General features: G+C 41.4%; 1 protein-coding gene across 3 annotated transcripts in view; it reads right to left on the reverse strand.

Moving 5' to 3' along the window:
* Positions 1-27,971, reverse strand: part of Myo1d (myosin ID) — a 276,639-nt gene that overhangs the window by 153,101 nt on the left and 95,567 nt on the right. For all 3 annotated transcript variants that reach the window (NM_012983.2, XM_063268469.1, XM_063268468.1), the window contains 5 exon segments: positions 5,157-5,323; positions 14,089-14,221; positions 17,857-17,931; positions 21,417-21,487; positions 25,700-25,870. In NM_012983.2, the coding sequence (NP_037115.2) occupies positions 5,157-5,323; positions 14,089-14,221; positions 17,857-17,931; positions 21,417-21,487; positions 25,700-25,870 (617 nt within the window).

Genomic DNA, 27,971 nt, shown 5'->3' on the forward strand with positions numbered 1-27,971 from the left:
AATAAGACACATGTTTAAGGTTCACTGAGAATCCCTCTTTTTGACTCCCCATCTTGGCTGTGCATTTGCTATTTTAAGATTATTTAGTTTGCTTTCTGTCACTGTGATAAACACCATGGACAGAAGCAATTTAGGAGGGAAAGGGTTTATTTCATTACCCTTCCATGTCACTGTCCATCACAGAGGGAACCCGGAAGCAAGAACCATGAAGGAATAGACCAGGCCATAGGCCAATCTCATCTGATAATCCCTCCACCGAGCTTCTTTCCCACCAGGTGACTCTAGATTGTATCAAGTTGACAATAAAAATCAACTAGCACACACATATATATGTTTTTCACTATTTAAGGATGTTTGGGGTAGAAATGGGGTATTTAATTTTGAGCCACTAAGACTACAGGAAATTCATTGGTTTATGAGAATGGGGTGGGGTGTTTGTACACATGCATATATGTGTGAGTGTGTGTGTGTGTAGGTCAAAGGTCAACACTGAGTGTCATCCTCTATCCCTCTCTAGTTTTCTGAGGCAGAATCTCTCTATGAACCTGAGGCCATTTTCATCGAGACTATCTGGACATTGAGACCCGGGGATCTACCTTTCTTTGACCCTTTTTCAGCACTGGGGTAAAAGATGTGTGCACTGTACCCACCTTTACATGGATACAGGGGATCTGAACTCAGGGCCTCACATTTTCATACCAAACACTTTACCCCTTGTATGTTCTTTTTAATCTTTCTGTTTTCATATGAGTACTAGAAAACATATTATAGGGACCATTTTTTTTTCATGCCTCAAATGAACAGACAAACACGTTCTGTGTTGAAAGTTACAAGGTCCAAAAAGAAACAGGGTAGGTAAAGGTCCCCACTCAGAAAACATTTTTCCTTCAAGCCATGTTTACTTACGGTTTGGTTATGTCAACCACTCTCACGGTTCCCATTGTATCTCAAGGCAATACACTCTTAGCACAACCCCCCTGATGGCTACCATTCCACCATGCTCATGATTTATTTAACTTCTACTGACTTTCTGTTCATGACAACACTGTACCTGATAAATTGTCCAAGTTTTCCATGTAATAAAGAGGGATTATAACTCTTTCTAATGCAAGATGAAAGAACTGGACCCCATTTGAAATCAAGACTCACAATGAACACACTTCCACTCATGAAGACACTCCTCCCACACAGCCTACAGAGTGATGTGATGCCAACAGGAACAGTGGGTCAGTTTTCAGCATAACTTTTTGATTACTATTAAATTGAACTCCAGTTTCCCAGGCTATTATTCTGCCAAGTTTTATTCATTCTAGCCAAGACTATCTCTTTGGAGTGATCTATCTCCCTTGACGCATATGGCTGAATTCTAATGAGGTAGAGAACATTTGTCAATACTAGGTGGTTTCTCGTGTTTGCAATCTCATATCTCCAATAGGCCCTCTTCTGACGGCAAGTCTATGGAACAAGTCCACTTGTTTTCACGCTCTACAACAGCAGTTTTCAATCTGTGGGTTGAGACCCCTGGGGATGTTCCACAGGAGTCACATATCAGATATCCTGCACACCAGATATTTACATTATGAACAGTAGCATCATAACAGTTATACCAAGTAGTAACAAAAATAACAATGGCTGGCGGTCATCACAACATAAGGAACTGTACTGCAGGGTCACAGCATTAGGAAGGTTGGGACCCACTGCTCTAAAGGAGTGTTCTTTCTCACTTCTCCTCCGCTTGCCTCCTGATGCTCACTCTTATTCAGGATCCCGCCTCACATGTCACTCAAAAAGCAGAAATAGGGAGAAACAACTGCATCTTGCTATCAGTGAAGCTTCAAGGCTTCCTGCATATGCCATGCCATATCTTCTGACTGCAGCCCACGGTCACAGGCAAAATGTCTCTGCTCCCATGTCAGGCTGACATGGCTTCCACTTGAGTTTGGGATTCTATCCTGTCTTGCCACCTCAAGGACGCTTTTACTACTTTAGACCCCTCTCACATGTGCCATGGGATTCCCTGTTCTTAATTTTCCCCATCTGTGCTTTTGCAGTCACTGTGTTCATTTTCCTGTTCCCAATGTACAGCAAACTCTCCTGAGCTTTACTGTTACAGGCCCCACTTTCTTCCTATCCTGCTCAAACCAGGCTCTGTACTCTTCTATTTTGACTCTTGTGTTGATAAATCTTATTGCCCAATCTTATTTGACCTCTGAGTGGTTGTGTAACAACCTTTTATATAATGGCACAAGTTTCTTCCTGAAATGCCAGCACTGTGGGGTTCTGTGACACAACCCCTCTGTAGTTCTCCTTATGTCTTAGGGGTTATCCCTTTTCTCTTCTTGTTGGTTCCTTACTGTTAGACCACAAATCTAAATACCACTCCAGGCTTCCTCTTCCTCCTCTTCTCTATCCACTCCTGGGCTTATATTTGCATCCTAAAGACCCCCATCTCTCTTCTCTGCAGCCTAGCTTCCTCCCAGAACTCCAAGTATATATGCCCAAGGACCCAATGTTTCCACTTAGATGTTTAGAATGCACTTAAAAGGTAACAGAGCAAGAGAATAATGTGTGTGTCCATGTGTGCAGACACATGTATATGGAGGGATGAGGGTACATGTGTGCACCTGTGTGTAGAGGCCACAGGACAATCTTGGGTATGATTCCTCAACAACGGTGTCTGTTCTACTCTGCTTTTCACAGGTTTCTTTCTTGCTTGGAACTTGCCACAAGGCTAGGCTGGCAGGCTAGTGATCCCTGGGAGACTGCTTGTCCCGGCCTTTCCAGCACTGGCGTCACAGGCACGTTCCACCACACATGGTTTCGCTTCTGGAGAACACACTCAAGCCCTCCTTGAAAACATTTACCAACTTTTTGCCCAGCCCAAGCAAATAATCTTGTCTTGTTTTGTGCTTTCCTCTTGAAACTTGTTTCCTTGTGTTTATGTATGTGTACATGTTCATATATGTGTGGTGCAGGTTCACATGTACATGCTGTGCAGGTATGTGTGAGGACTGGCCATTAAGTGTCTTCTGCAGTCACTGAACCTTACGTTGTTTTTTTTTTCCCTTTTTGTTTCCTCTTCCCACCTTAGTTTTTGGAGAAACAGTCTCTCACTGATTTGGACTGGCTGGCTGGCCAGCAAACCCCTAGTGTACTCCTATTTTATCTCTCTGATACTAGGACTATAGGCGTGTACCTGGCTTTTTATGTGGGTGCTAGGAATCTGCTTATCAGCTTTTCTTCATGCTTCTGTTGGGAAACACGTTACTAACTGAGCCATCTCTCCGGCTACTTCAAAGTTCTTTATTCAGTATAGTGTTTACCCAGATGCTCAAACCAAAAATCTACTTGTCATTTTTCATTCTGTTCTATTCCTGACTCATCACAGGCCATTCGTGTACAAGCCAGCCTTGTCATCTAGCTCCAAATGCATCCTGAAGGTGTCCACTACCCATATGTCACAGTAACACACTGCTGAAGACACTATTTGCAAGTTATCTCTCCTAGATTCCTACAGTAGCAGAATCCCAACACATCTTTTTCCCCCCCAGCATGTGGTCACCATAGTGACTTGAACATGTATAGGACATATTACTCAATGCTTAAAACTCACTAATTTCAACATTTCAATGCTTTGGCCTAATTACAAAGTCCAAACGAGCCAGGCTCTGCCTATTTCTCTGCTATTTCACACCATGCCAGAAAATTAGCATCTTTAACCTATACTGATCATGTGATTCTTAAAGTGCCACACTCTTTCTCCTGGCTGTTCCCACTCTGTCTGACCTTATCTTTTCTAACCTTTGTATACTTGGGTTCTCTCTGGAAGTATTATGCCTTTAGAGGCTCCTCTGACCTCAAACATTAGAGTTTTCTGGTTTAAGTTTTTACATTTATTTTTATGTTTTATTTGTGTTTGTGTGTGCCTGTGTGTGCTCAGCTGCTCAAGGAGGCCTAAAGAGGGTGTTGTATCTGTGGAGCTGAAGGTATAGGTGGTTATGTGCTACCCCTCAGTCATACTCAGTGTTCTACTGCTGTGAAGAGACACCAGGACCATAGCAACTCTTATAAAAGAAGAAATTGAATTGGGGCTTTTACACAAGCAGACATAGTGCTGCAGAAGTAGCTAAGAGCTCTATATCTGGATCTAGGGGCAGCAGGAAGAGAAAAAGATCCTGGGCCTGGCATGGGCTTTTGAAACCTCAAAGACCACTATCCCCAGTGACACACTTCCTCCAACAAGGCCACACCTACCCCAATAAGGCTACACCTATCCCAGCAAGGCTACACCTCCTCTCCTAATCCTTTCACGTAGTACCACTCCCTAAGCATGCCAACACATAAGCCTATGGGAGCCATTCTTATTTAAACCAGCAGACCCATGTAGGTGCTAGGAAGAAAACTCAGGTATTCTGGGAGAACAGCAAGTGCACTCAAACACTGAGCCACCTTTCTAGCCCTTGGTTTAAGTCTTCTATATTTATATACTCACTGTGTGTGTGTGTGTGTGTGTGTGTGTGTGTGTGTGTGTGTGTGAGAGAGAGAGAGAGAGAGAGAGAGAGAGAGAGAGAGAGAGAGAGAGAGAGATCTATAGTCCAGAATGTTGGAAATGGTTATAGATACTTAACATGATGAAACTGATGAGAATGAAGTCATTTCCCTAGCTCCCAGTTGCCAAGAGTCACCGTCATTGCCATCCCTAAATCAACAGCAGCACCAATTCACACTCTGGCTCCTACAGCTAGGTGCTGTTCTAAGTGCCTTGGGTCCTTTGTCCCAGTCATCAAGCACCCTTCAAGGTAGTTACTACTTCATCCTCATTTCACATACAAGGAAACTGGGTCATGAAAAACAGTCACAGGACTAGAAAGTGGTAAATCCACGCCTCAGACCAGTCAGTATAATTTCACAACCCCGGTGCTTGGAATGCCAATCGCTCCTGTATCAGCTTCGATAGCAATAGTGCATACAATAGTGAAGATCGATTATATGCCAGGACTTGGACTTTTTCTTAGTTCTCACTATAACCACTGAATGAAATTTTAACATTCACCTTATAGATGCAGAAATAAGTTCAAAGAAGTGAAACACCTGGCTTAGGAACAAGTGGGAAGGAAGTATTACAGTAGAGTCCTGGGTAAGACTCCAGATTTTACCTGTGAAGAAACTTCTCATAGGTCTGGCGGAAGGCAAACCCTGCCCGGCGCACTCTCACATTTTCCAGGAGTCCCAGGTATTCTACCTGATGGCGGCAGCGCTCATCATCAAAAATCTGTGGGGACTTCTTGTCGTTGGGTTTGATGCAACGTACATAGTATGGCTCCTAAATAAATAAATAAATAAATAAATAAATAAATAAATAAATAAATAAATAAGCAACGACAGAACTCAGGTGCAGACAAGGGATGCTAGTGTGTCATTAGTGTCAACTGTGTCAAACTAAGATCAGTGCCTCCTACCACTTGGGCATTTGCCTGTAAACGAAACATTATTTCTGCTTCAATTCAAAGTAGTTCTCATGTAGTCACCAGTTTATACTTTACTGTTCAAGACTCATCAGAAACAGTAGAAAGGGGTTACAGCTAAGGAGCAAATAATTAGGATGTGTAAACACTGAGTTTTGTATATATATAATTAACTGAAGGAATTTCTCAAAGGAAGATAATACAGCAGCTGTGGTAAAGATCAACTGTGACAGAGAACGTGGTGTGATGGAGGTCAGGCCTGGGGGTCCTGCAGTGGCTCCCCACATGCCAGCCACTGGCCTTATATTGCTATACCTTTGCTCTTGGTGCATTAGTTTGTGCTTCTGAAGAACACGAAACTTTATGGGTAACAGAAACATTGTAAAGCCATCAATAGGCATTAGAGATTCTGTGAAAAAACCCCACTAAAAATTCTCCCCTCTGTGTCATTACATTTTGTACCAGACATTAGATATCAACTCCTGTTAAATATAAAGCCATGTTTGGCATAGATCCTGGTACACTGAGGATAATGAATAAATTATCACTGGATGAATCAAAGAGGTCAAATATATCCTACTTGTAAGAATAGCGACTGTCTTTCTCTTCTCTGAATCCATTATCCATCAGACACACAGATGCACCCTAATTAAGATAGGGTCCTACACAGTTATATTAGGTAATTTTGAGCATCATGGAGGGCTTGAGATGGCAAAGAGTAGCAAATGATTTAAGTAGTAGAGTTTTGAAGAATGTCAACTGATTTACACTTAAAAAAAATAACTTTTCAATACCTAAAAAGGAAGCTATAATTATATATTTATTTTGCTCCCACACCATAAAAATAAAGTTGTTTTCTTTCTTTTGTGCAAATCCTGCTAAATTAGCTTCCTATGGTTGGTACAGCAGATTATGACAAATTTAGTTGCTTAAAATATTATTTTATTATCTCACAGCTGTGGAGGTAGAAGTCTGGGATGGGTTTCAACAGCTAGAGTCACAGTGATATAGAGTCATTACTTTCAGAAGGACCTTGGGGATAGCTTGTTTGTCCTTTCAGCTGTGACAGTAAATTGTGATTGTTGACTTGGAGATGAGTTAAGTGCACGTCTTCACTGTCTCTGAGAGGGCTCAGAGAAGATTACCAAGGGAAATGTGAGCTGCAACACCTCAGCGGCTCGGGCTTGACTGGCAGGAAGGGAAAGGGGACTACCCATAGCACGCCACATCCTGGCTGCCACGACATCAATTGCTCTGCTCTACCATGCTCTTCTTATCATAATGGAAGGAAAACCAAGAGTCAAAATACATTTTGCCTCCTTTCAAGTTGTTATGTCAGTTATTCTGTCACAACGAGACTCCATCTCACACACAGCAATGGCTGAGTCTTCTCATGTCAGCTCTCTGTTGTTGACTTTTTTGCCTCCCTTTCCCTACCAAAGGCCTAGGTGATTATAGGCTGAACCCACCCAGGTGTCCTTGGATAATCATTAATTTAAGGATTGCTAAGGAGACCTTGATTTCACCCTTTCTGTGTCACACAGTTACATGGATTCCTAAGTTAGGAATCTATGAAATAGCAACAAGCAAAGTAAATAAGGCATAATAAAAGGCATGGAGAGTAAATTATGCAGCCAGCCAATGATTTAATCGGTCATGCCTGTACACTAAAACCCTGATTAGCAACTCACGACACTTAGGCTTGGAGGATGTATTGATATATTGGGTGAATGGTACAGCCTTACTCCTTGGGGACAGAAAGCCACTGTACTTGGGCCCTACTTCCAGCTTTTATCAGCCTATTTATCTTTTCATCTGGCTGTTTGTATCCTTCATAATAAAACTGTTACCATAGGGATAGAATTTTTACAGTTCTTTAAATCATTCTAACAAATTATTAAATGTAAAGAACAACCAAGAATACTTCAAAAATTGTATCCAAGTCATACAGAAGTGGGTTCACTTGAAGATGGCATTTGAAATCAACATCAATCTCATTAGTAACTTTGTCCTTTAACTTGATGAACCAGGTAACAATTTGGCTAGTAGTGTCAGAGGAAAATTAATTACAAGACACCTCATAGGTATCAGGGTTGGTATTATCTGGTAAGGCATACCTGTCTAGTATACCTGTCTTTATTTTGGTCTTGTCATCTATGGAAGAGTGACATGACCATGATATTGGTAGCATAAACCATTAAGAGGTAGGAGTCACTGAATCTGGGCTGGCTTTGTGACTTGCTTTACCAATACAATACAGCAGAAGTAATACGAAGGGACATCTGGAGTGGTATCCATGGTACCTTTCTAGCATGTAAAGAAGCCAAACACTACATGAATAAGTAGTGACTAGTCAGGCCATAGTCATTCACCCATTCAACTGACCATCCCTGACATCCTGACCTCTGCTTGTTGAGCCCAGCAGAATTCCCAGTCAACTCATTGAATCATGAGGAATAATGAGCTATGGTTCTCTTAAGTACAATATTTAAGAATAATTTGTTATGCATCAAGAGATAACTGATGACAGGCTTGGAGGCCCATGTCTTTAATCCCAGCACTCAGGAAGCAGAGGCTGGTAGATCTTTCTGAGTTTGAAGGCAGCCATCTACACAGTGAGTTCCAGGCCAGCCAAAACTAGATAATGAGTCCCAGTCTCAAAAACAATCAAATGAACAAAGAAACACACTGCTATGCTAGCTAATCCTAAAATATCAATTCTTATATTTTCAATATTTTTGTATACTTAAGTAGAGGATGAATATTATCATAATGTTTATGCAGAATCCTACTTTTAAAAGTAGCTTTGGTAAAATTTGTAATAGTTTTCATATGGAGTACTGATTAACTTTGATCAGACTTAGTGCCATGGGGAAGGAGAGGTCACTATTAAGTGAAGGTTTTTGGTGAGCCGTCTGACATAGAAGATCTCACTGCTTGGGGAATAAACCTAGACAAGTAACACCAAGCACAATAAATATCTAAGTGCTTTTAGATCTGTTGGTGTGTTCTGGTGTTCACGCAACACTACACAGAATCGGCATATCTGCATCTTAGTTATCTCTGCTATTAAGTAGTGTAATTATTTCCTCTTTAATGTCAGATTGACCTAGGATCACCTAGGACACTGATGTAGTACTCTTCTGTGTGTATCTGAAGGGACAGTTTTGCAAAGAATTAATGGTAAGGATACGGTTCTACAAATGATTATGGTAAAATCTGGCTGGAATGTGGGCAGTACCATCATATTGGCTGGGTATCTGGGTGAAATAAAAGGGGGAAAGGAGACTGAGACCTGAGTCTCAGAATTCATTTTTCCTCCCTGCCTCTGGCTCTCTATGAACTATTTTGCAGTACCAAGTCTTTCCCACCAAGACGGACTGAATCTTCAAAAACAATAAGCCCAAATAAAGTTTTCATTACACTGCTTCTATTGGGTATTCTGCAGGCATGTGTTACACACACACACACACACACACACACACACACACACACACACACACACAATAATGTACATGCAGAGTCAATGAAATAAAGAAATAAATCTCCAAGAGCTAAAAAGAAACTGTACAAACACTAGTCAAAACAGAAGTTTGCATAGTTGTAATATTTACAGAAAGTAGACTTAAAGATAAAAGGGAGGAGGAAAGGAAGGAATGTTTCAAATGAGAATGGATCAACCACCAGAAAGATGTGACAGTTCTAACTTAAAGGAATATAACATATTTAAAGCAAAGACTGACGGTGCTCAAGGTACATGAGAAGAGGTAGATAAAGTTAGAGCTGGTAACTCAGCTTTCAACCCAACGAAGAAATTAGTAGGGATACTACCGTACAGTTGGATAGCCAAACTTGACCTACTGGGACTTGCACAGAATATTGAATATAAGCAATCTTTAAATACAAACAAAACATACATGAAGGTGAATTTAATGAATTTCTAAGGATAAGAATCACACTGAGGATATCCTCTGGTGAAATGCTTAAGTTAGACATCAAAGAAACAGAGACTATTAGGAAAACTTCACGCTTGAGAATTAAGGAACATACTTATGAGGTGAGTTAGAGAATACTTTGAACTGAGTACACATGCAGTGATGTGGACACAGCGATCAGTGTAAGCAATCATCCGAGCTCATGCCCGAGACTTTATTGAGTAGATAAGTGGAATCGCACCAGCCTGAGCACTGAACGCAGGAAGCAGAAATACCACGAGGCACTAACAGCCAACCAGCAGGTGGGGAAGCCCTTTCAGCCTGCCTAGTGATGTAAGTCACTGGATAAAGAATCTAGTGGGAATACTTTTCTATATTTAATCAGCATTCTGTCTCAGCTTATAAATGCCACCTCCTCTCTCACTTATAAATACCGCCTGACTCAGCCTAGGCAATCCTAAGTTTGATGAACTCGGTGTTGTATAAAGGCTAAACTGCTGGAGTTCACAGTGATCTCATTCCCTTAACCTGTCTCCCTAGGTTTTATGTGAAAAATATAATTCATAAAAGTGCGCCAAATGGTACATCTGCTTGATCTGCTTCGCACATTGTCAAAGGGTCAAGGCATATTCAAATTCATTTAGTAACTTACTGATCATCTGCTGGTAGCAGTTTACAGAGCCATCAGGCTGTATACAGCTAGGGCCTGTTCTCTGTATTTAAAAGATGTTCTAGAGCCTAGATTCTAGGTGGAGAGAGGATAGTACACTTGAAACACTGTGGAGAAATGTCCCATGGCGTTCCACTTCTGGGAAATTGGCTAAGTAGTACTTATCAGCTTTCCAATAAAATCCTGAAAAGCAGGGAAGAAAAGATGGGGCAAGGCCTCTTCCATATATGACTTACTGTCAGGTAGTAAGGAAGGCTCTGGCCCAGACTGGAAGCCAGCAAGCCTAAGAAGAGAGTGCAGCTGCCAGGTGCTTCTGCATCCTGGTGCAAATCTTCACTGCTGCTAGCGAGCTTCTAATGCTGGCAAACACTCGGTTTCTTTTTAGCAAGTCTTTCTTATGTCTTTGTAGAAAGAGCATTCTCTGAGTATGGAGTTCTGTTGAGTCCTTTCCACTCTGCCTGATTATTATTCTTTTGAAGCTAAGCTATCTTTCTCTGGCTGCTTTTAAGAGACTTGATCTGAAGTAGGTGTGGACTGCTCACACGGAATCTCTGTGCTTGGGAGCCAGAGACAGGAAGGAGTTCCCATTTATTCTCAGTGCAGAAAGCCCCAGGACAGCCCAGCCACATAGCAAGAGCCTGTTTCTCACCCAACAAAAGCAAGCAAGACGCTTGTCTTTGGGGCTCTGCACTTCACTAGGTGTCACATCAGATTTCCTTTAACTTTCCCAGCATGGAGTTGCTTGGCCTCCTGGCTTGCTCGGACAGTGGTGTCTTAAAACATTATTAGCATTCCTGGGCAAACTTCAAGTGTTGCTCTGTGTTCCTCCCCTTCTGTGCACCCGAGTACATGCATGCTAGATGTGTTCATTATTATTTGATGGCTCTAAGTATAATTCTAGATGATTTTAAACTTTTTAATTGTCACTAATTTTTTTTTGTTCAGCTTTATTTCTGTAACTTGTCTGGTTATTTGTTTTTGCTCATGTTTCCAGGCTCTTGCCTAAACATTCTGAGTTTTGGTGTGTGTGTGTGTGTGTGTGTGTGTGTGTGTGTGTGTGTGTGTATGCTTGTGCACACGCACATGAATGCAGACATGCAAGTAGGCGTGCAAGGCCAGAGGTTGATGTCGAGTGTCATCCTTAGTAACTTCTTCATGCTATTTCAGGCTTTCACAGAACCTGAAGTTTCAGTAAGAATGCCTGCCCGTGAGCCCCTGAGATGGTTGCCACTGCTCTCTAGCACCGCCGTTACATAGATGCACTACCATACTCAGCTTTGACATGGGCGTTGGGTTCAGAACTAAGATCCTCACGCTTGGGCCCAGTGAGCCCTCTCCCCAGTGTGGATTCTTTCTGTGATTGGTAGGAGCAGGACTTTTCACCTGGGCCTGCAGTTTAATCCCACTCTAGCATATGATAACTTGAGGTCACAATTTTTTTTTTATTTTTAAGATTTATTTTATGTATTATGTATTTTGCCTGAATGTACATATGTGCACCACACGTGAGCTTGGTGCCCACAGGAGCCAGAAGAGAGAGTCACTTTCTGTGGAACTGGAAAAACCCAGGGCTCTAAGCCACCAAGTCGGTACTGGGAATTGAACCTGGGTCCTCTGGAAGAGCAACAAATGTTCTAAATCGCTGAGTCATCTCTCCAGAGGTAACCACCACCTCCTGCCCGCTAGTCACTCTTCACAGTGAGCTCCTATTTTCCTTGTGGAAAGTCTTTAAGGTCTGTTATGAAGGTGATATCCTCAAGAAAATAATTGTGTTTTCTTCTTTCAGAAGTTGATTTTTTAAAAAGAACTGACTTAATACTTGTGTTGTTTCAGGCACTGTATTTATTATGCTACCAGAAAAGGCAACTTTCATTCACACTTTTAGGACTTTTGCTTGTGTTCTTACACTCAACCAATCTCTTATTTTCTCAGATTAACCTTGCACTGTTGTAACACAACTCCTGTAAAGTGAGTGGCCTCTCTTCACGCCTCCCGTAGGCTGACAGGTGCTGTGTTAGAGTTTATAGACTGCGTCTGTGGAATCATCAGCCCTGATGCTCCTGGAGGCGTTGGAGGGCAATAGACCTCTGATTAGTGATTCAGAGTCCTGAAGGTTACTGTTTTATTCTGACTTCCTACTTCATCTTGAATCAATTTTAACATGTTTCTAGCAAACTAAAATTTTAAAATGTGTTAGCAGCCAGTTATTAAACACACTGACCTCTAGCATCAGAGGTTATAAAGGCCTTCCATTCAACCCGTCGGTTTTTGTAAAAAGTCAGTTTTATTAGAGGTTTGGTCTATTTACTAGGTTTTTGGTTTCTCTATTATGGTTAGCGTCTGCCATTAAAGTTATTTTCTCCTCTTGAGTTTCTTTTCTGGCTCTTTGAGTTGAACCTACCTACTTTTAGCCATATTTGTTGCTTTCTAAAGGTATACAAATGTTAACATCCTATAAATGTCAATTCTTTGTCGAGCAGTCCCAGATATTTTATAATTTCGTTGTGATGGCCTCTTAAATCTGTGACTTACTTAGGAATGCATTTTAGTTTTAGAGCTTTCAGGCACATTTAAATAACCTGCTTTTGAGGATGGAGAATGGAACTGTCTACCTAGTCTTTCAAAATAGTTGCGTCATTGCGGCCCAGCATGTGGTCAATTCTTGCAAAGGGTTCCATTTATACTTGAAAGGAATACATATTTCCTACTCCCTGGGTACAGGGTTGTTTTGATGTATTAGAAAAGATTGGAATTAGGTTTTCATAGTTTCCTGTGTTTGAGACACAGTCTCCCTATGTAGCTGAGTCTGACCTGGAACTTGCTGTACAGCCTAAGCAGGCTTTACAGTGTCAGTCTTCCTGAGGTGACAGATATACATCTATCCATTTTGGGGAAAGTGATTCTTTCTCTAGTTAAAGAGTAAATGCCCTCCATAGCAGTCAGCTCTTCCTGCATTGCATGCCTTCTTTCTAGGTTCCCTTCTTTTCTGGATGCAGCAGATTAAAGACGATATGAACAGTATGGACACAGAGACTCAGGATGTGGACGGCATTCTAGCCTTTATACCCGTGTTGTCTGTCTTCCTGGAAATTTAATTATACAAATTCCTGAGCTTATTTGCTATTGAGGCCAAGGGATGATGGTGGGAAAACACAAAGCTACTGATGAGATGTGCACTTGCCGTATCTGCCTACTGTAGCCTTGGTGAAGTACAGATGCAAATTAATTCTTTTACAAGAAAAATAGATTTCAAAAAGATAACAATAAAGAAGAAAACATACAATAAAATTGCCAGAAGAGGAAGACATAAAGGAGCTAAAAATAACGAGTCCTAGAAGGCTGCTAATTTATCAAACCTGTCAAGAGCAGCAGTTAGGAACAGAAATCTGCTCTTTGAGGGAGGGGAAAATAAAACCTGTACTTGAAAATTAAAAAAAAAAAAAAAGACAGACTCAACTTATCAGACAACATCACAATCAAAGCAACAGCAAAAACCAGAAATAATTGTCATTAATCATTCGTACAGTCTAACCATTTAAGGCAACGTGAGGATGATACTAAGAAGCTACATTCCTGTTTAAACTCCTCTGGTCACTTGCTACTCACACAACACATGGACGGGTGGAGCACCACTACAGTCACATCCAAGCGTTTCCACCTCTAGTCCTCCCTCTCCAGCCCGCCTGACTTTCCAGCACAGATTCAGTTTATCTTTCCAGGTATTAGGTATGTCATACATTTAGTTGAAACCACAATGGCAGTTTCCCCTTGACCTTAATGGTAGATTAAAAAGTTTGAATTTAAAAACAAGAATTCATCTGGGATACAATTAATTTAGTCAAGATTCTTTTTAAACAGGAATAAAAATTTTATTGTTCACGTTGAATATATACTGTTCAACTTAATTAAGGATAATGACCTAAAAAGTAAATCACACACATGTTCTCCAATGTATGTTAATGCACGTTAAGAGCGAATCTGTGGATTATAAAGGACATTTAGAAAGGAAAAGAATTACCTTTGAAGCAAGGTTGTCTACTAAAGCAATCATGGAATTCTTAAACAGGGTGGCGGCGGTCAGAGGCCTCTTGGTCACCTCTGTAATGCTCAGTTTGCCTTCCGGCCACATGTTCTTCAGCACAGGATTTGAGCTGAGGAACAGAGAAAGAATGAGTCAAAGCTGCATTTAGATAGGGGAATAAAAAGGCAATCCGTGCTGTCAAGTGTGTCCTAGGATCACAGGGCACTGCAGAGGGGATTCACCAAGCCACCTGGGAAACCATGCATGAGAAAACTACGGTTACACCATGTTTGTACCATATTAATGTTTATACCAGACTGCACTGCAGACAATTTTCAAACTGTAGCACTTTAAAAAAATTCTTTAAACTTCTTTAAAGTGACATCCATTAAATTACTATGTAGATCACTTGCATAGATAATGTGGCTCTTAGAATATACACATTCATATGTATCTTATTGTCTTAGTCAGGGTTTCTATTCCTGCACAAACATGACCAAGAAGCAAGTTGGGGAGGAAAGGGTTTATTCAGCTTCCACATTGCTGTTCATCACCAGAAGAAGTCAGGACAAGAACTCAAGTAGGTCAGGGACTCAAGCAGGTCAGGAAGCAGGAGCTGATGCAGAGGCCATGGAGGGATGGTCCTTACTGGCTGGCTTCCCCTGGCTTGTTCAGCCTGCTCTCTTCTAGAACCCAAGAGCATCAGCCCAGGGATGGCACCACCCACAATCTGCCCTCCCTCCCTTGATCACTAGTTGAGAAAATGCCTTACAGCCTCATGGAGGCATTTCCTCAAGGGAGACTCCTTTCTCTGTGATAACTCCAGCTTGTGTCAAGTTGACACACAAAACCAGTCAGTACACTTATTTTATATAAACACACACATATATCTGTGGAATATTTTTATAAAGGCCAAACAAAATTGAAGACAGGTCTGTAGCAGGAAAGTGGTCCTCACATCGTGGCAGACAATAAGGAAGGGAAAATCTTTTCTATAGGTAACCAACACACGGCTAGGGATATGGACATAACTGTGTGATAGTCTCCTCGCAAAGCCAGCCACTAGAGCTGGATTTATTAGCACATTCACACGTAGTGATAGTGGTTCCAGCCCACCATTGTATCATATTAGGGCTACTATGACCCAAATCTAAAGATGCAATTCAGGCCAATTCCACGGTGAAGCCGCAGATTTGTTACTTGGCGTTGTGGAGCTTTCCTCTCATAAAGTGTGTGTAACACCTCGGCTGTGATTTTCTTCCGCCTCCCTTTGGTGCTTTGCACTTTCAAATAGCTGGGACTGGAAATGTTGCTTCACTGGGGGATCTCTTTTCTTGTCAGATTGTTTTTCCTGACAAATTTGGGGTTAGCAAAGACAATAATTAACAGGCATTCACTGCTAATTGTATTTATTCCTCCTCCACCTTGTCCATTTTTCTTTCCCTTGTGAAAAACTGAGTTGGTTCTCTAAAGCACGCTGTGAATGTGATTCACACCTGCCCGCAAATGGTCACCATGAGATGGAGAAACAGATGATGCCAGAGGGCAGAAGGGGTGCCGTGAGCTTGGCTGTGTGCCCAGAGAGGGCGATACTTCTAATGCCACCACTGTAGAGGACCAACTACCATCAATAGAGCCAGGAAATGGATCGGGATAGTTTGATCCCTGTATGGTGGTAGCCTGTCATTTCCTGTCATACTCTTATAAAAATGAACACATAAAAGCACACTGTTTTTCCTTTCTTCCCTTTAGCAGAGAAGTAATTCAAATGATGGCCCTTCACTGTGGTGTTCAGCTTCCTACAGTGCCTTTCAAACACCTACTAAACAGGGTCTCCAGATGGTAGGAAGCTTGTGTGTGCACTTTAGGAAGTCTTCATGTGCCAGAAGGCTGCGGGGCACTGTTGTTTGGATCTAGGCAGTTCTTAACCCAAATCCTTCCTCTACCTTATTTACTGCTGGCTGTAACTGGAGAGGATTCTCATAGAATGCTGTAAGTGGAAGGGAGGAGGAAGACTGAAAATATGATTAAATATCACATTAGAATTGATATAAAAAATCCAAATAAACATGGTCATTTTAAGGGAGAATTTTCAGGCCAGAAAGTCATATAATATTTATTTTATTTATATGAGTACAATGTCCCTGTCTTCAGACACGCTGAAGAGGGCATCAGATCCCATTACAGATGGTTGTGAGCCACCATGTGGTTGCTGGGATTTGAACTCAGGACCTCTGGAAGAGCAGTTGGTACTCTTAACCTCTGAGCCATCTCTCTAGCCCCAAACAGTTTTTTTTTTAAAGGATATCTTAAATACTTGGATAAATACTTGTTTGCTATATCATATGGGTGCTGGGAACTAAACTCCAGTCCTCTGAAAGAGCAGCAAGCTCTCCAACACCTAGATTTTTTTCTTAAAGTGAGAGAAACAAAGCCAGAAACCTAGCATTTATAAAAGGTAGGGCAGATGTGAGCAACAAGAGAACAAGTAAAAATTCCTGTGCCATCTGCCTGCTCCACTCTTCCCTTTACAGACACATGTGCACAAAAGTGAACATACACACCATACCTGTGTGTGTGTGTAATTGTTGGGTTCTAAAGAACTAGAGAGCCAAGGGTCACATTAACATATACAAAAGAAGGATGCATTCAGATTTGGGAGGCTGCTCAGCCAAGAAAACATCAAAAAGTGTTTGTGGGTAAACTTGTCTCATCTAAAGGACTCCTCAAGGTCTTCCCTACCACAGGCATATGAAGTAAGCAGCAGTGAGCAGACATTTAATCTTTTCACTGCTCTGGAGGATGATAAAATGGATTCACCTCGCCCAGTCGAAGTTCCTTTGTTCTAACTCCGTGCTTACCAAGCACACAAGCAGACTAGCTTCTCCGGGTAATATTTTTCATTGTCAATTAGTAAGCAAGTTCCCCCAGTTGTGTGGCTTCCCGAGCAGATTTTTCCAATAGAAAACAACCTGTCAGGCCAACGTTAAGTAGTGTACCCTGTGTGACTGCTCAATATTTCCGTAATACATCATGTGTTACTTCGTTTCTACCCTGGGGCTGTAATCCTGGGCTACATTAGTCTACACCGAGAGGTGCTGCTCTGTCAGCTGATTTTCTAGGCCATGATAAATGCACAAACATAACAAATACCATTTTGTGTTCTTTTTGGGACACAAGCTTGACAGCATACTGTGACATTATCACTGGTCAAAAGTGGTTATATTTCCAGTTTAACATTTTCTACATAGAGAAATGCTAGACTCTGCCAACTGTTCCTCAAATGGGTGCGTACCACCTGACAAACTGAACACTGGCTTTCTTTCCTGAAAGTCCCATTCTCTGATGCTCAGCTCTTGCATGGATTTGCTTTCCTATTTCGATGTGTTTGCAACTTTCTACTGCTGACAGCTCTGTCCCCATTCTTTGTGGCTTCGGCATCTACGGACAAACCATTTTAGAGCAAAAGATCTTGAGAGAATTATTTAAACATCTTGTGCCCATCTTTTCATTCTCTACTCTCTCTCAAGCCCATGCCAATCAAACATTTGTCTTGACCACTGCCCAGAAATCAGTATTTTCAAGAATCCAATGAGTTATCCCATGAACAAACACAGTTGCTTAATCTTGGCACCATTTCTGTTTCTTATGTGATATTGTTTATTACTGTTTTCTTCTGTTTTAAGAGAGGTTTATTTCATGTATATGTGCCTGAATATGTGCACACTGAATGTCAAAGAACTCAAGTAAAGGTAACAATCATACCTGTTATACATGAGGCGCTTGAAGTCTTGAAATAAAGTATCTTTGTTTTTGTCAATGAAACCGATGACAGAATACCTGAGGAGAGAACAGAGTGTAGGCATTGTCATCATGTAAGAGCCACGCCCGAGATGCCCTGGTGTGCACAGGTCTTCTGCTATCAGTTTTATTTTATTTTATTTTATTTTTTTAAAATGTTTATTTTATATTTTATTTTATTTTTTTTTGGTTCTTTTTTTTTTTGGAGCTGGGGACCGAACCCAGGGCCTTGCGCTTCCTAGGTAAGCGCTCTACCACTGAGCTAAATCCCCAGCACCTGCTATCAGTTTTATAATCAGATTTCTGCACAGCCAGTTCCCTTAGCTCTGAAATAAAGGCCAGACCTTGCACACCAAATAAAAACGACTCTACTTCTCTCCTCCAGAAGGAGAGTGAACACCAGTCCCAGCATTCGAGGAATATAATTCTCTACTGGCTAGCTTACCTCAAGAAGATGACTGCAAAATAGATAGCTGTATTTATCATCCAGCACTCCTAAGAGAAAAGCAAAACAGCTGCACACAGGAACTAATTGTCCCATCCGTGGGGAGGTCAAGTGACTTGCCTAAGTACCACTCAGTGTGCAGGGTATGAGAGAGTCCAAGGAGAACTGCAAAGGATGGTAAGAACTGGGTGAGCAGAGAGGAAAAGGACTGGCAGATAATGAGGGGCAACAGGCAGGACGAAGGGCTGGAAGCAGGCACATGCAGGAGCATTACAGAGAGACTATTCACATACATTACAGAGAGCCCACTATTCACCGTCAGGAGGAAGACAGAAAGTAAGGCTTTGAAAGTCCAGCTAAGAAGGCAATTGGTTAGAGGAGCTCAGGCAGGGAAACTGTGTGACCAGAAAGGCCTCCACAGGGAGCCACTCTGTGCTGGAGTGAAAGAGTAGCCAGGGTTCTGGGCGAGTAGGTACAGGCTAGGTGACTGCACACGCTAACTAGACTCCACCTTAGCAGTTCTGCTCTCTTGCCTGTGTCTGCTCTGTGTCTGACAACCACATCAATACTTCTCAGGCCCCTAACCCTGACCTTTAGCCTTACATATTTAATTTTGCAAAACAAAAAATTATCCAGGTGTGCTATCCACAGGAAATTAAGATTACCACATCCAGAATTATTTTGTTGCCTGCCTAACATAGATCTTCATAATACCTTTCTGTCATTCTTAACTGAACACGTGAACTCCCCTACTCTTAATCTATTATTAAACCCAGACAAGTTGAATTTCAAAGACCATAGTATGGTGTGCAAGTCTCACTGTGATTTGATCTCATGTACTTTCCCAGGCATTTCCAATCTGTACTATAGCAAAGATGGATACACCCCTGCTACTTCCTGAATATGTTTTCACCACCCTTCCTACTTCATCCTATAAAAATAATTCCTAGCACCCAGAACCCAGCACATCAGCCTCTCCAGGCATACCACAAGACCTAAAAATATTATAGTGTTTTCTTACTCAGAGTTTGTCACAACACTTGCTATGACTCAGACGGAAATTATTATAGCCTATCTCTTCTTATGCACTCATATGTATATGCACATGTGTGTATTTATGCTTAAACATACATTCAATCACATACACACATGCACATCTCGTATGAAAAGCACCTCGTGCTCAGATACCATACCCTATAGAGTACTGGGAATCTAAAGATAATCCATAACAATCCAGTGGAGGACTGAAAGGCTGAAGGAGAAGCCTGAGGTAGTGAATGCCAGCTGGAAGTCTGGACCAGAAGCCTGGAAACCTAGTTACTGCCTCAGTTCTCCCATAAGTATGGCATGAGCCTTTGGGTCAGATGTCTACTTGTTCTGTAGAAGTTGATTTCTCTATAAAATGGGAGGACTTGCGGGGGCAGAGGCCTCTGTCCAGCTCTGCCCTTACACCACCCCGATCATCAAACAGCAGCCTGGGATGAGGCTTGGGCTTATCCTAGTGGGAGGCATCTCAGTGGACCTGGACTTTCTTACTCTAAACCTGGGCACAGGGTCAGAATGGTGGGGGATAATGACATCTTGCAATGATGGCTAGTTTGACAGAGGGTGGTAATTTAGAGTCATATAGTTTTATGATTCTGGGGTTTTAATTTTTCAGAAATAGCTATTTAAGTGTCTTCGAATGGCTTTCCAGCATTTATAAAGATAATCATTTGCTTTTTTCTTGATAATCTCTTCTTGTAATGGGTTACGTGGGAAGAATTCCTAACATAATAAATGAGGAAAAGGTAGAGGAAAAGGTATCGTTTTAAATGATAAGGAACAATGAGGACTGGGGTTCACTGAAGAGTGAAACAACAAATGCAGCCTGAACAATGACCCCGTACCAAGTGACGGCCACACAACAGTCCCTTGGGAAAAGAACTCCCACACTGGAACTTGGGAATACTGTCTTCTCTGGTAAAGAGATGTGATTTTGTTAAGGATCTTGAAAGAAGGAACTAATCCAATAGATGACTGGGGCCATAGATGCCACCAAACCCGTTTAGCATGGAGGGAGAGTTAACACTCAGGAGAAAGCAATGGACGAAGGGAGCAGCCATAGGAGGTAAAGCCACAAGCCAAGGAATGTCCATAGCATCAAAAGGTGGAAGGGGGCAGACTCTTCCCGAGAAAAGCTTCGCCTGATTTTGATCTTTCTTTCTACTGAACTATGAAACTACAAAACCTCACATGTGTGCTTCTGTGTTTCTTTTTGTGGTGCTGGGGGCTCCACCTATCCCAGGCAAGCATTTTAGCACTAAGCTACATCAGGAGCCTAGGTGGCTACAGTTTTAAGTCACTGGTTTGTGACAGTCTGATACAGGAACACCTGGAACTTAACATACCAAGGTAATTTTCACACCATTTGGTATTTGTCAATTGCTATTTTTATTTGTAAGGCAATAAACAATTAAAGAATTAGAATTCTATTTTCAAACATTATCTGGCAATACGATAATAAAACCGCTTTTGCTCTCAAAGCTGCTTGATGCCCTGCAGATACTGCGTGGTCTGTAGTTCCCTGCCCCTCGCTCTCTTCTCGCTTTCCTCCAGGCTTTCACTTAACGGTGCTGGACTTGCACACTGCTTCCTCCCGCAAGTCTTCTCCAGACTCCTCTGCTTCCAGAACGCTGAGTGCCTTCCCAGCTCAGTCCTTTCCTCCCTTCCTGTGGCTTGGATGCATCTACTCACTAACCTACTGGCTTCTTAAGGGCAGAGCCCATCTTATCCACGTGTCTACCAGAGACCCTGACTGATAAACCCTTGTTTCCAAGTTTACTGATACACTAGTTCATTTTTATTGAGTTCCGACCACACCAGGAAGTACACAGAGTCACACAGCATATGCTCAAACCAAATGTCTGAGAAGCAAGGAAGAAATGAAGTTATGTCACTTTCTTCAAATCAAGAAACTAAAACAACCCCACTCCCCCAAACACGAGAAAGGAAAAATGACTCATAGTTCCCTAGTCTTATTTTCTGAAGAGAGGCTGCATGCAAATCATCATGCTAGGCACCAGAGTAAGATACTCACACGACATCACCTGCATAATGCCGGATTCGAAAGTCCCGATCAAACTCCAGGATTTTGTCTGAGGCACAGGTCTAAGAGATAAAGGACATAAATTTGAAAAAAGATATTTTTAACTTCTAAAAGTACATTCCAACTTAATATTTGTGACCAAACACCACAAATTACAATACCCAAATAAAGTCCCATTCTGTGGGGTTTGTTTAATCCATGGCTGACAAGGTAAAGGCTTTCGGCAGTGATTCACTCCTGTGGCACACAGCTGGCTGCCACTTGCTGGCTGCTCTACTAGTCAATATGGCCAAGTGGCCAGCTCTGGACAATGCATATGAAGTGTGGCTATTCCCTACCCAGTGTGGTCAGAGGTTGGAAAATGATGCCCTTGATTTAGCTGGATGTAAAGGATGGACCCTAGCAGGCAGGGCAGCCAACCAACGGGAGAAGTGTGGCTTTCCGAGAAAGCGACATGTGCTGTGCTATCTTCTGACACTTGAATCTTTCTCTTCCGTGCTCCACTTGGGAGGATCGCACTGAAGGCTCTAGCTTTGAGGACTACACATATCACAGTCCTTACAACTACTCAGAGTATAGCAATGTCTCCCTCACATACATGGCTGAGGGTCAGTGAGGTACACACATAATACAACAGCAAATTGCTAGTAAGCGGTGGCCCTGGAAAGGCCCCAGGGAGTGAAAGGAGCATGTCCTCATGCATACAGGTCTTGGCTCATCTGCCTGCTGAGCTGGACTCCAGCCTAGTGCTCCTCACAGGAGAGCAATGTGTGCACCTCTTTATCATTGAAGGGGGATACTTTATGACATGGCAGGCAAGTCCTGGTGGTTGTTCATGACTTCCTCCAATGTTCTTTGGTACAGTAGAGCCCAGACAGACAGACAAGTAATAATCTATGCAGCACCTCTTCATGCTGTAATAGTAGAACCACTTGGATGACAGTGGCATACAGCACGTAATGCAGGTCAGCAGGCTTCAGGTGCTGAAGGAGCGGTGTGGAAAACATTCACAAATGAAGACTCACAGGAAGCTGGAGGTTCACTTTTCTCTTTCAATAACCACTTACCGGAGAAAGACGTGGAGACCAAAGCATCGAGTATACAGGTGTCTCCAAAATGCATCCTCCAGCTCTTTCAAAGGTGCACTTTTAACTTTTAGTTGTGTGTATGAGGGCTTGTGCATGGTGAGTGTGGGGTCCTTCAGAGGCCATATGGGGTTTTTTGCCATAAGGGCAGTTGTGAGCTGACTGACATGGGTGCTGGGAACTGAACTCTGGTTCTCTGCAAGGCCAGTATATACTCTTAACTCTTGAGCACTCTCTCTAGCCTGTCTGCCTCTCCTGGCCTCCTTTTGAAATATCCTTTAATCTGTAAAACTCCTGAAGGAATAAGACTCAAATTATGACATTCTGATATTTGGATAAAATGCAAAGCTGTGACTGTCCTTAACACACACACACACACACACACACACATACACACACACACACACACAAAACTCCTTTAACTTTTTCTTGTATTGTTATATATTTATTATTTAGCTTTTTATTTTAAAATATTTTATAGTTGTTTGGATCATGTGACTGCCTCTCCATGGTACCTTTAATGCAAAGGAAGTTTTTTTAGCCCCAAATAAAAGCCAGCAGTCTTTTCTTTAATGAGCTGGTAGGCAAATGTGTGTGATGAGTCAGCAGTGGCAAACAAAACCTGGCTTAACATACAAACCAATGGGACTATTTAACAAAAGGGTATGAGTGATTTAAACATCCTGACAGCTTGGCCATTTCATTTCTTTCTTTTATTAGGTAAAATTCCTTAGGAGATGAGACTGGGGGATGGCTTGTTTGGTGAAGTGCTTGCAGCATATACATGAGGACTTGATTTGGACCCTTAGCAATTACATAAAAGTTGGGCACAGTGATGTCTGTAATCCTGGTGCTAGTAAGGTAGAGACAGGAGGACACCTGAAGCTTGCTGGCCAGTCAAGATAGGTCAATCAGGGAGGTCTGGGCTCAGTGAGAGACCTTGTCTCAAAAAATAAACTAGGAGGCCAGTGGGATGGCTCAATGGACAAAGGTGCTTGCCACCAAGCCTGAGTTTGATCCTTGGAAGTCACATGGTGGAGAGTACTAACTCCTGCAAGTTGTCCTCTGACTTCCACACGTGTGCCAATGTATATAAATGCATGCACATGACCAAATGAATAAATAAATGTAAATTATTTTTAAAAAGTTGGAGAGTAATAGAAAAGATATAGAATATTAACCTCTGACCTCCATATATGCTTTCACACAGACATATACACATATCACATATATACAAATTCCCCAAAAGAAAACACTTTAAATATCTCCATCTCAGTATTTATCCAGGGAATACTGAGGGAGGAAGAAAAAGAAGTAGGTGTTTAGTTTATTAGGAAACTGGAACTTCCACCAAAAACAGTAATAAGGAAGAAAATAAATAAAAGAGAAAGAAATCAATCACTATATAAATTACTATTTAGTATTTCCTATCAAATCAGTAGCAAGTGTTTATACACAAGATATTCGGTTGCCTTAAGGAGAAAGATTACAGCTTAGTGTGTTAGCATGCAATGCCAGTGTTAGTCACTTGAGGGGCTGAGGATCAGCAGAGCCCAGAGGTCTGAAGTCAGCCTGAGCAACAGAGAGCTAGAGTCCATCTCAAAAAAGAAGAAAATGAGATTACATTTCAAAAACACTTCAAGGACTAGATGGATGGCTCAGTGGTGAAGAGCACTGGCTACTCTTTCAGAGGAACTGGGTTCAAGTCCTACTTCCCACAACTCCAGCCTGAGGACGCTGTCTCCTGGCCTTTTAGGATGCTGTATGCACATGATGCACATACATGCAGGCAAAATACTCATACACACAAAATAAAATGAAAAAAATAATTTTTTGCCTGACCAATTTACTTAATTCAGCTATAAAAAATGGCCACAGTAAAAGATAGAATAATAATTTGGGGTGTCACTTTTGAGACTTACAGATATCTATTTAAATATAAACAATTTAAGAAAGATTTATTTGGTATGACAAATTTAAATAATTTCACCAACACTGACTGTCTAGCATCCAGAGGGTATTTTAGTAGATGAATTTCCATAAGCTGTGATGACATCTTTAAACTACCTCCCAGTCAGCCATTCGCCTAGATAAAGGTGCCCCCTAAAGTCTCACTGTGACTAAGGTTATTTTCTACTTTGTGCAGTTTTGTGCCCAGCACTGAGAACTAGACCTGTTTAAACGAACGGTACTTAATTAAACCTTTGGGGTGTGAGTGGGAACAGGATAAAGGGACCTAGGTTCTTAATGTCAAAGATCAGTCTGCATTAGCTGAAGACCAGTTTGTCGCTACAAGTAACTGCCATTAGATAAGTGTCAGTTAATAATCAATTTACAGATGACTCACACCTTCTCCATAGTTAATGGTGGAGATTACATAATTACATAATTCTGAAGGGGACAGAGTTAGGAAGTAGATTTATTCATGCAGCAGTGGCAACATGCTGCAGATTTACAGAGAACCAGGGCTGCTGCCCATTTCTTTCTGGATGGGAAGGAACAAGGAATGTTTCCCTGGCAGCATCTGGTCCCTGGACAAGCTCGAGTATGTGTGGAAGCCTGGGTTGATGATGAGGTGTCCCTCCCCAACACAGACTCCTAAACAAACATGCATGACAAGCATACTGTATATACATCTCATACAAAAGTCTGAGAACCACAACCCCTACCAATTATTATACAAATGTGGTTTGTGACATTTTTAGATTGTAAAAAAATGGAGACTTGGAAGTTTACTCAATACCCTGAAAGAATGCATTTCTCTGTAACAACCATGACTGCAGCTAACATCTCTAGGGTCCCAGGGTCTGAAGAATGCAATCAGAACACACTCCATATTTTGTCAGTGACGATTGTGGTGGAAAGTCAAGGACAAAAGCAATTTCTTATGCAGACATCAAATTCTAGCACATGGACAAGGACTCAGCACCTATTGGCTATAAATGACATCATGCTTTTAAAGAATCCTGTTCATTTTCCTGCATCTGGTAAATTCCTTAGTCTGTAGCGCCCTCTCCTGGATACTATGATTCTGTCAACTTCATCACTGTATCAGAAAAGAACTCACAGAGATCAGGCCTTTCCCCTTTATTTGACTGTACATTCTTTTAACTTATTATAAAGCAGTGTTGCCCTGCCAAACGATAAGCAAAATTCTTATAATTCAAGATAAGAGGAAGATCTTATTACCTTTCGGCTGGAAAAATGACCATGTTTGCCCAATTTACTGTTAAGGGCCTCGAGGAACATTCCATCAGTGACTTTGCCAACATTCATACACGCGTCATCCAGGATTGCAATGATGCCTTTGTGCTGCTGCTCCACGAGGTCCACAATGATCTGGTTGTTGAAGTAATCAATCTGCAGGACAAGCAGGAAAGCAATGCCCAGGAGAACAGGAACCCCAACAAGCAAGACACACAGGTGTCCCCTCGTGTTTCACAGATGTACGGAACACCTCAGTGACAACTGGGCGGACAGTAGTGAGGACGAGCACTACAGTGAACACACATGGTAGCAGAGCTTTCCACCCTAATGTCTCCTTTCTTGTGCTAAGGAGGGAACATCAGCGATGACTGGACTCAGGCAAAAGTGATTAATTCTTGTCCTAGTCCTTCCTGCTTCCCCATCCCGCACCCAATCCCACTCTTTCATGAATGGGGTTCTCAATTGAGATTAATTTTGTCTTGGGGACATATGATGTAATGTCAGCAGACAGTTTTGATTGTCATGATAAGGGGAAGGCTTCAGGTGTGGAGTGGGTAAAGGTCAGGATGCTATTAAACCAACCAGTGCACAGGACAGCCCTACTGCAAGAATTACCCAGGTTTGCATGATTATATGTTCAGTACTATATTTTCAGTTATGGAGAAAAGTTATTTACACTTTTAGAAAAGTGTCCTAAATACAAAAAATGAAGGAAATCTATTACAAGCTAACATTTCAAATATTAGGACTGTGAAAGTAGTTTTCTGTCCCGAGTTATTAGAATTTCCTTAAAATTCCAACTGTATTCCTAGAAGCCACTGACGTTGGCTGAGGACTAGCAACTCTTGGTTTTAAGTTTAATGGTGCTTTAAGCACTGCTTAAGGCATGCTTTTAAAAATCAGGTTCTTCTAGTGACCTGAATACCCATGAGTTGGGACAGATATGCAGGATGACCTGCCTATAGGTATGGAGGTCCCGTGCCATACCCTCACTCCAAATACAAACACTTTCAATAGTAACTTTCTTCCTATGACTATGGAATCTGAATAACGAACTTTAGAATTAAACTCTAAAATCCAGCTATGTCTATATAAAACATACAATGAATGTAATATGTTCTTAGAAAGCTTCAGGCAACCAACTGATTTGAAAATTAAAATGTAACTTTATGAGAGTTCACTAGAGTATGACGTTCTCAATAGTTAAAATGACTTGTAGGGGCTCCAGAGATGGATCAGTGCTTAAGAGCACTTACTGCTCTCACAGAGATACCTGATTCAGTTCCCAACACCCACATCAGGTGGCTCACAATCCTGTAACCACAGCTCCAGGGTTTCCAGTGCCCTCTTCTGGCCTCCATAGAACCTGTAAGCATGTGGTGCACATACAGACAAGCATGCATGCACGCATAAGTAAAAATAGAAATTTAAAAAACACAAGTATTATTTGCTTTTAGAAGCAAATGAATCAAAGGGATAATCAGATTTTTATGAACTCCTGACAGGCATTCACACCCAGGAGAGAAAACAGGTTGTGAAGAAAAACTTATTCTGAATCCAGTCAAGACACTAGATCTTATCACTAATACACAGAGCATGCAGGCACACAGAAATGTGTTAATGACACTTCAGGAATTAGATTAGCAAAATCTGAGCTGAGAAACCTTACAGAAAAAAAATTTCCATTACAGAAAAGATGCTCACTCTTTTCAACAAAAGATTACAAAGGGAAAAAATCACACCTGAATAACAGGTTTTTATGATAAGATTCAGGCTTAAACTTCAGTTATATTGTATATTAAACAGAAGATTTTTTCTTAGGAAACTTCATATAAACTTAATTGAATTGTGTTTTAAATAGCTATGAGAGGTCACTGTTTAAATCAAACAACAGGCAGCTCTTTTATAATAAAGTTGACAATTCTGGTTTATTTTAAATATGTAAAATATACCTCAATGACATTTTATGGCATTCTAATATTTAACACATGGTGGAAGGCAAAGGTGCAATTTTAGGCATAAGTGCTATTTACTGTCCCACTCTTTAAATAAGTAGAATAAAAAAATGAGAAGATATGAATATAAAAACAATTTAAATATGACATTTCAAATAGCTTTTGAATTGAAATGTCAATTCTATGTTTGATATCAAAGAAAAAACACTGGCTTTGTTTTTAATGTGTGGTGAGAGTAGAATTTTATAAACTCAGCAACCAAGCATGGCAGCGAGAGCCTGTAATCCCCGCACTTGGAA

The sequence above is a fragment of the Rattus norvegicus genome, chromosome 10, assembly GCF_036323735.1.
Source record: "Rattus norvegicus strain BN/NHsdMcwi chromosome 10, GRCr8, whole genome shotgun sequence".
Taxonomy (NCBI): Eukaryota; Metazoa; Chordata; class Mammalia; order Rodentia; family Muridae; genus Rattus; species Rattus norvegicus.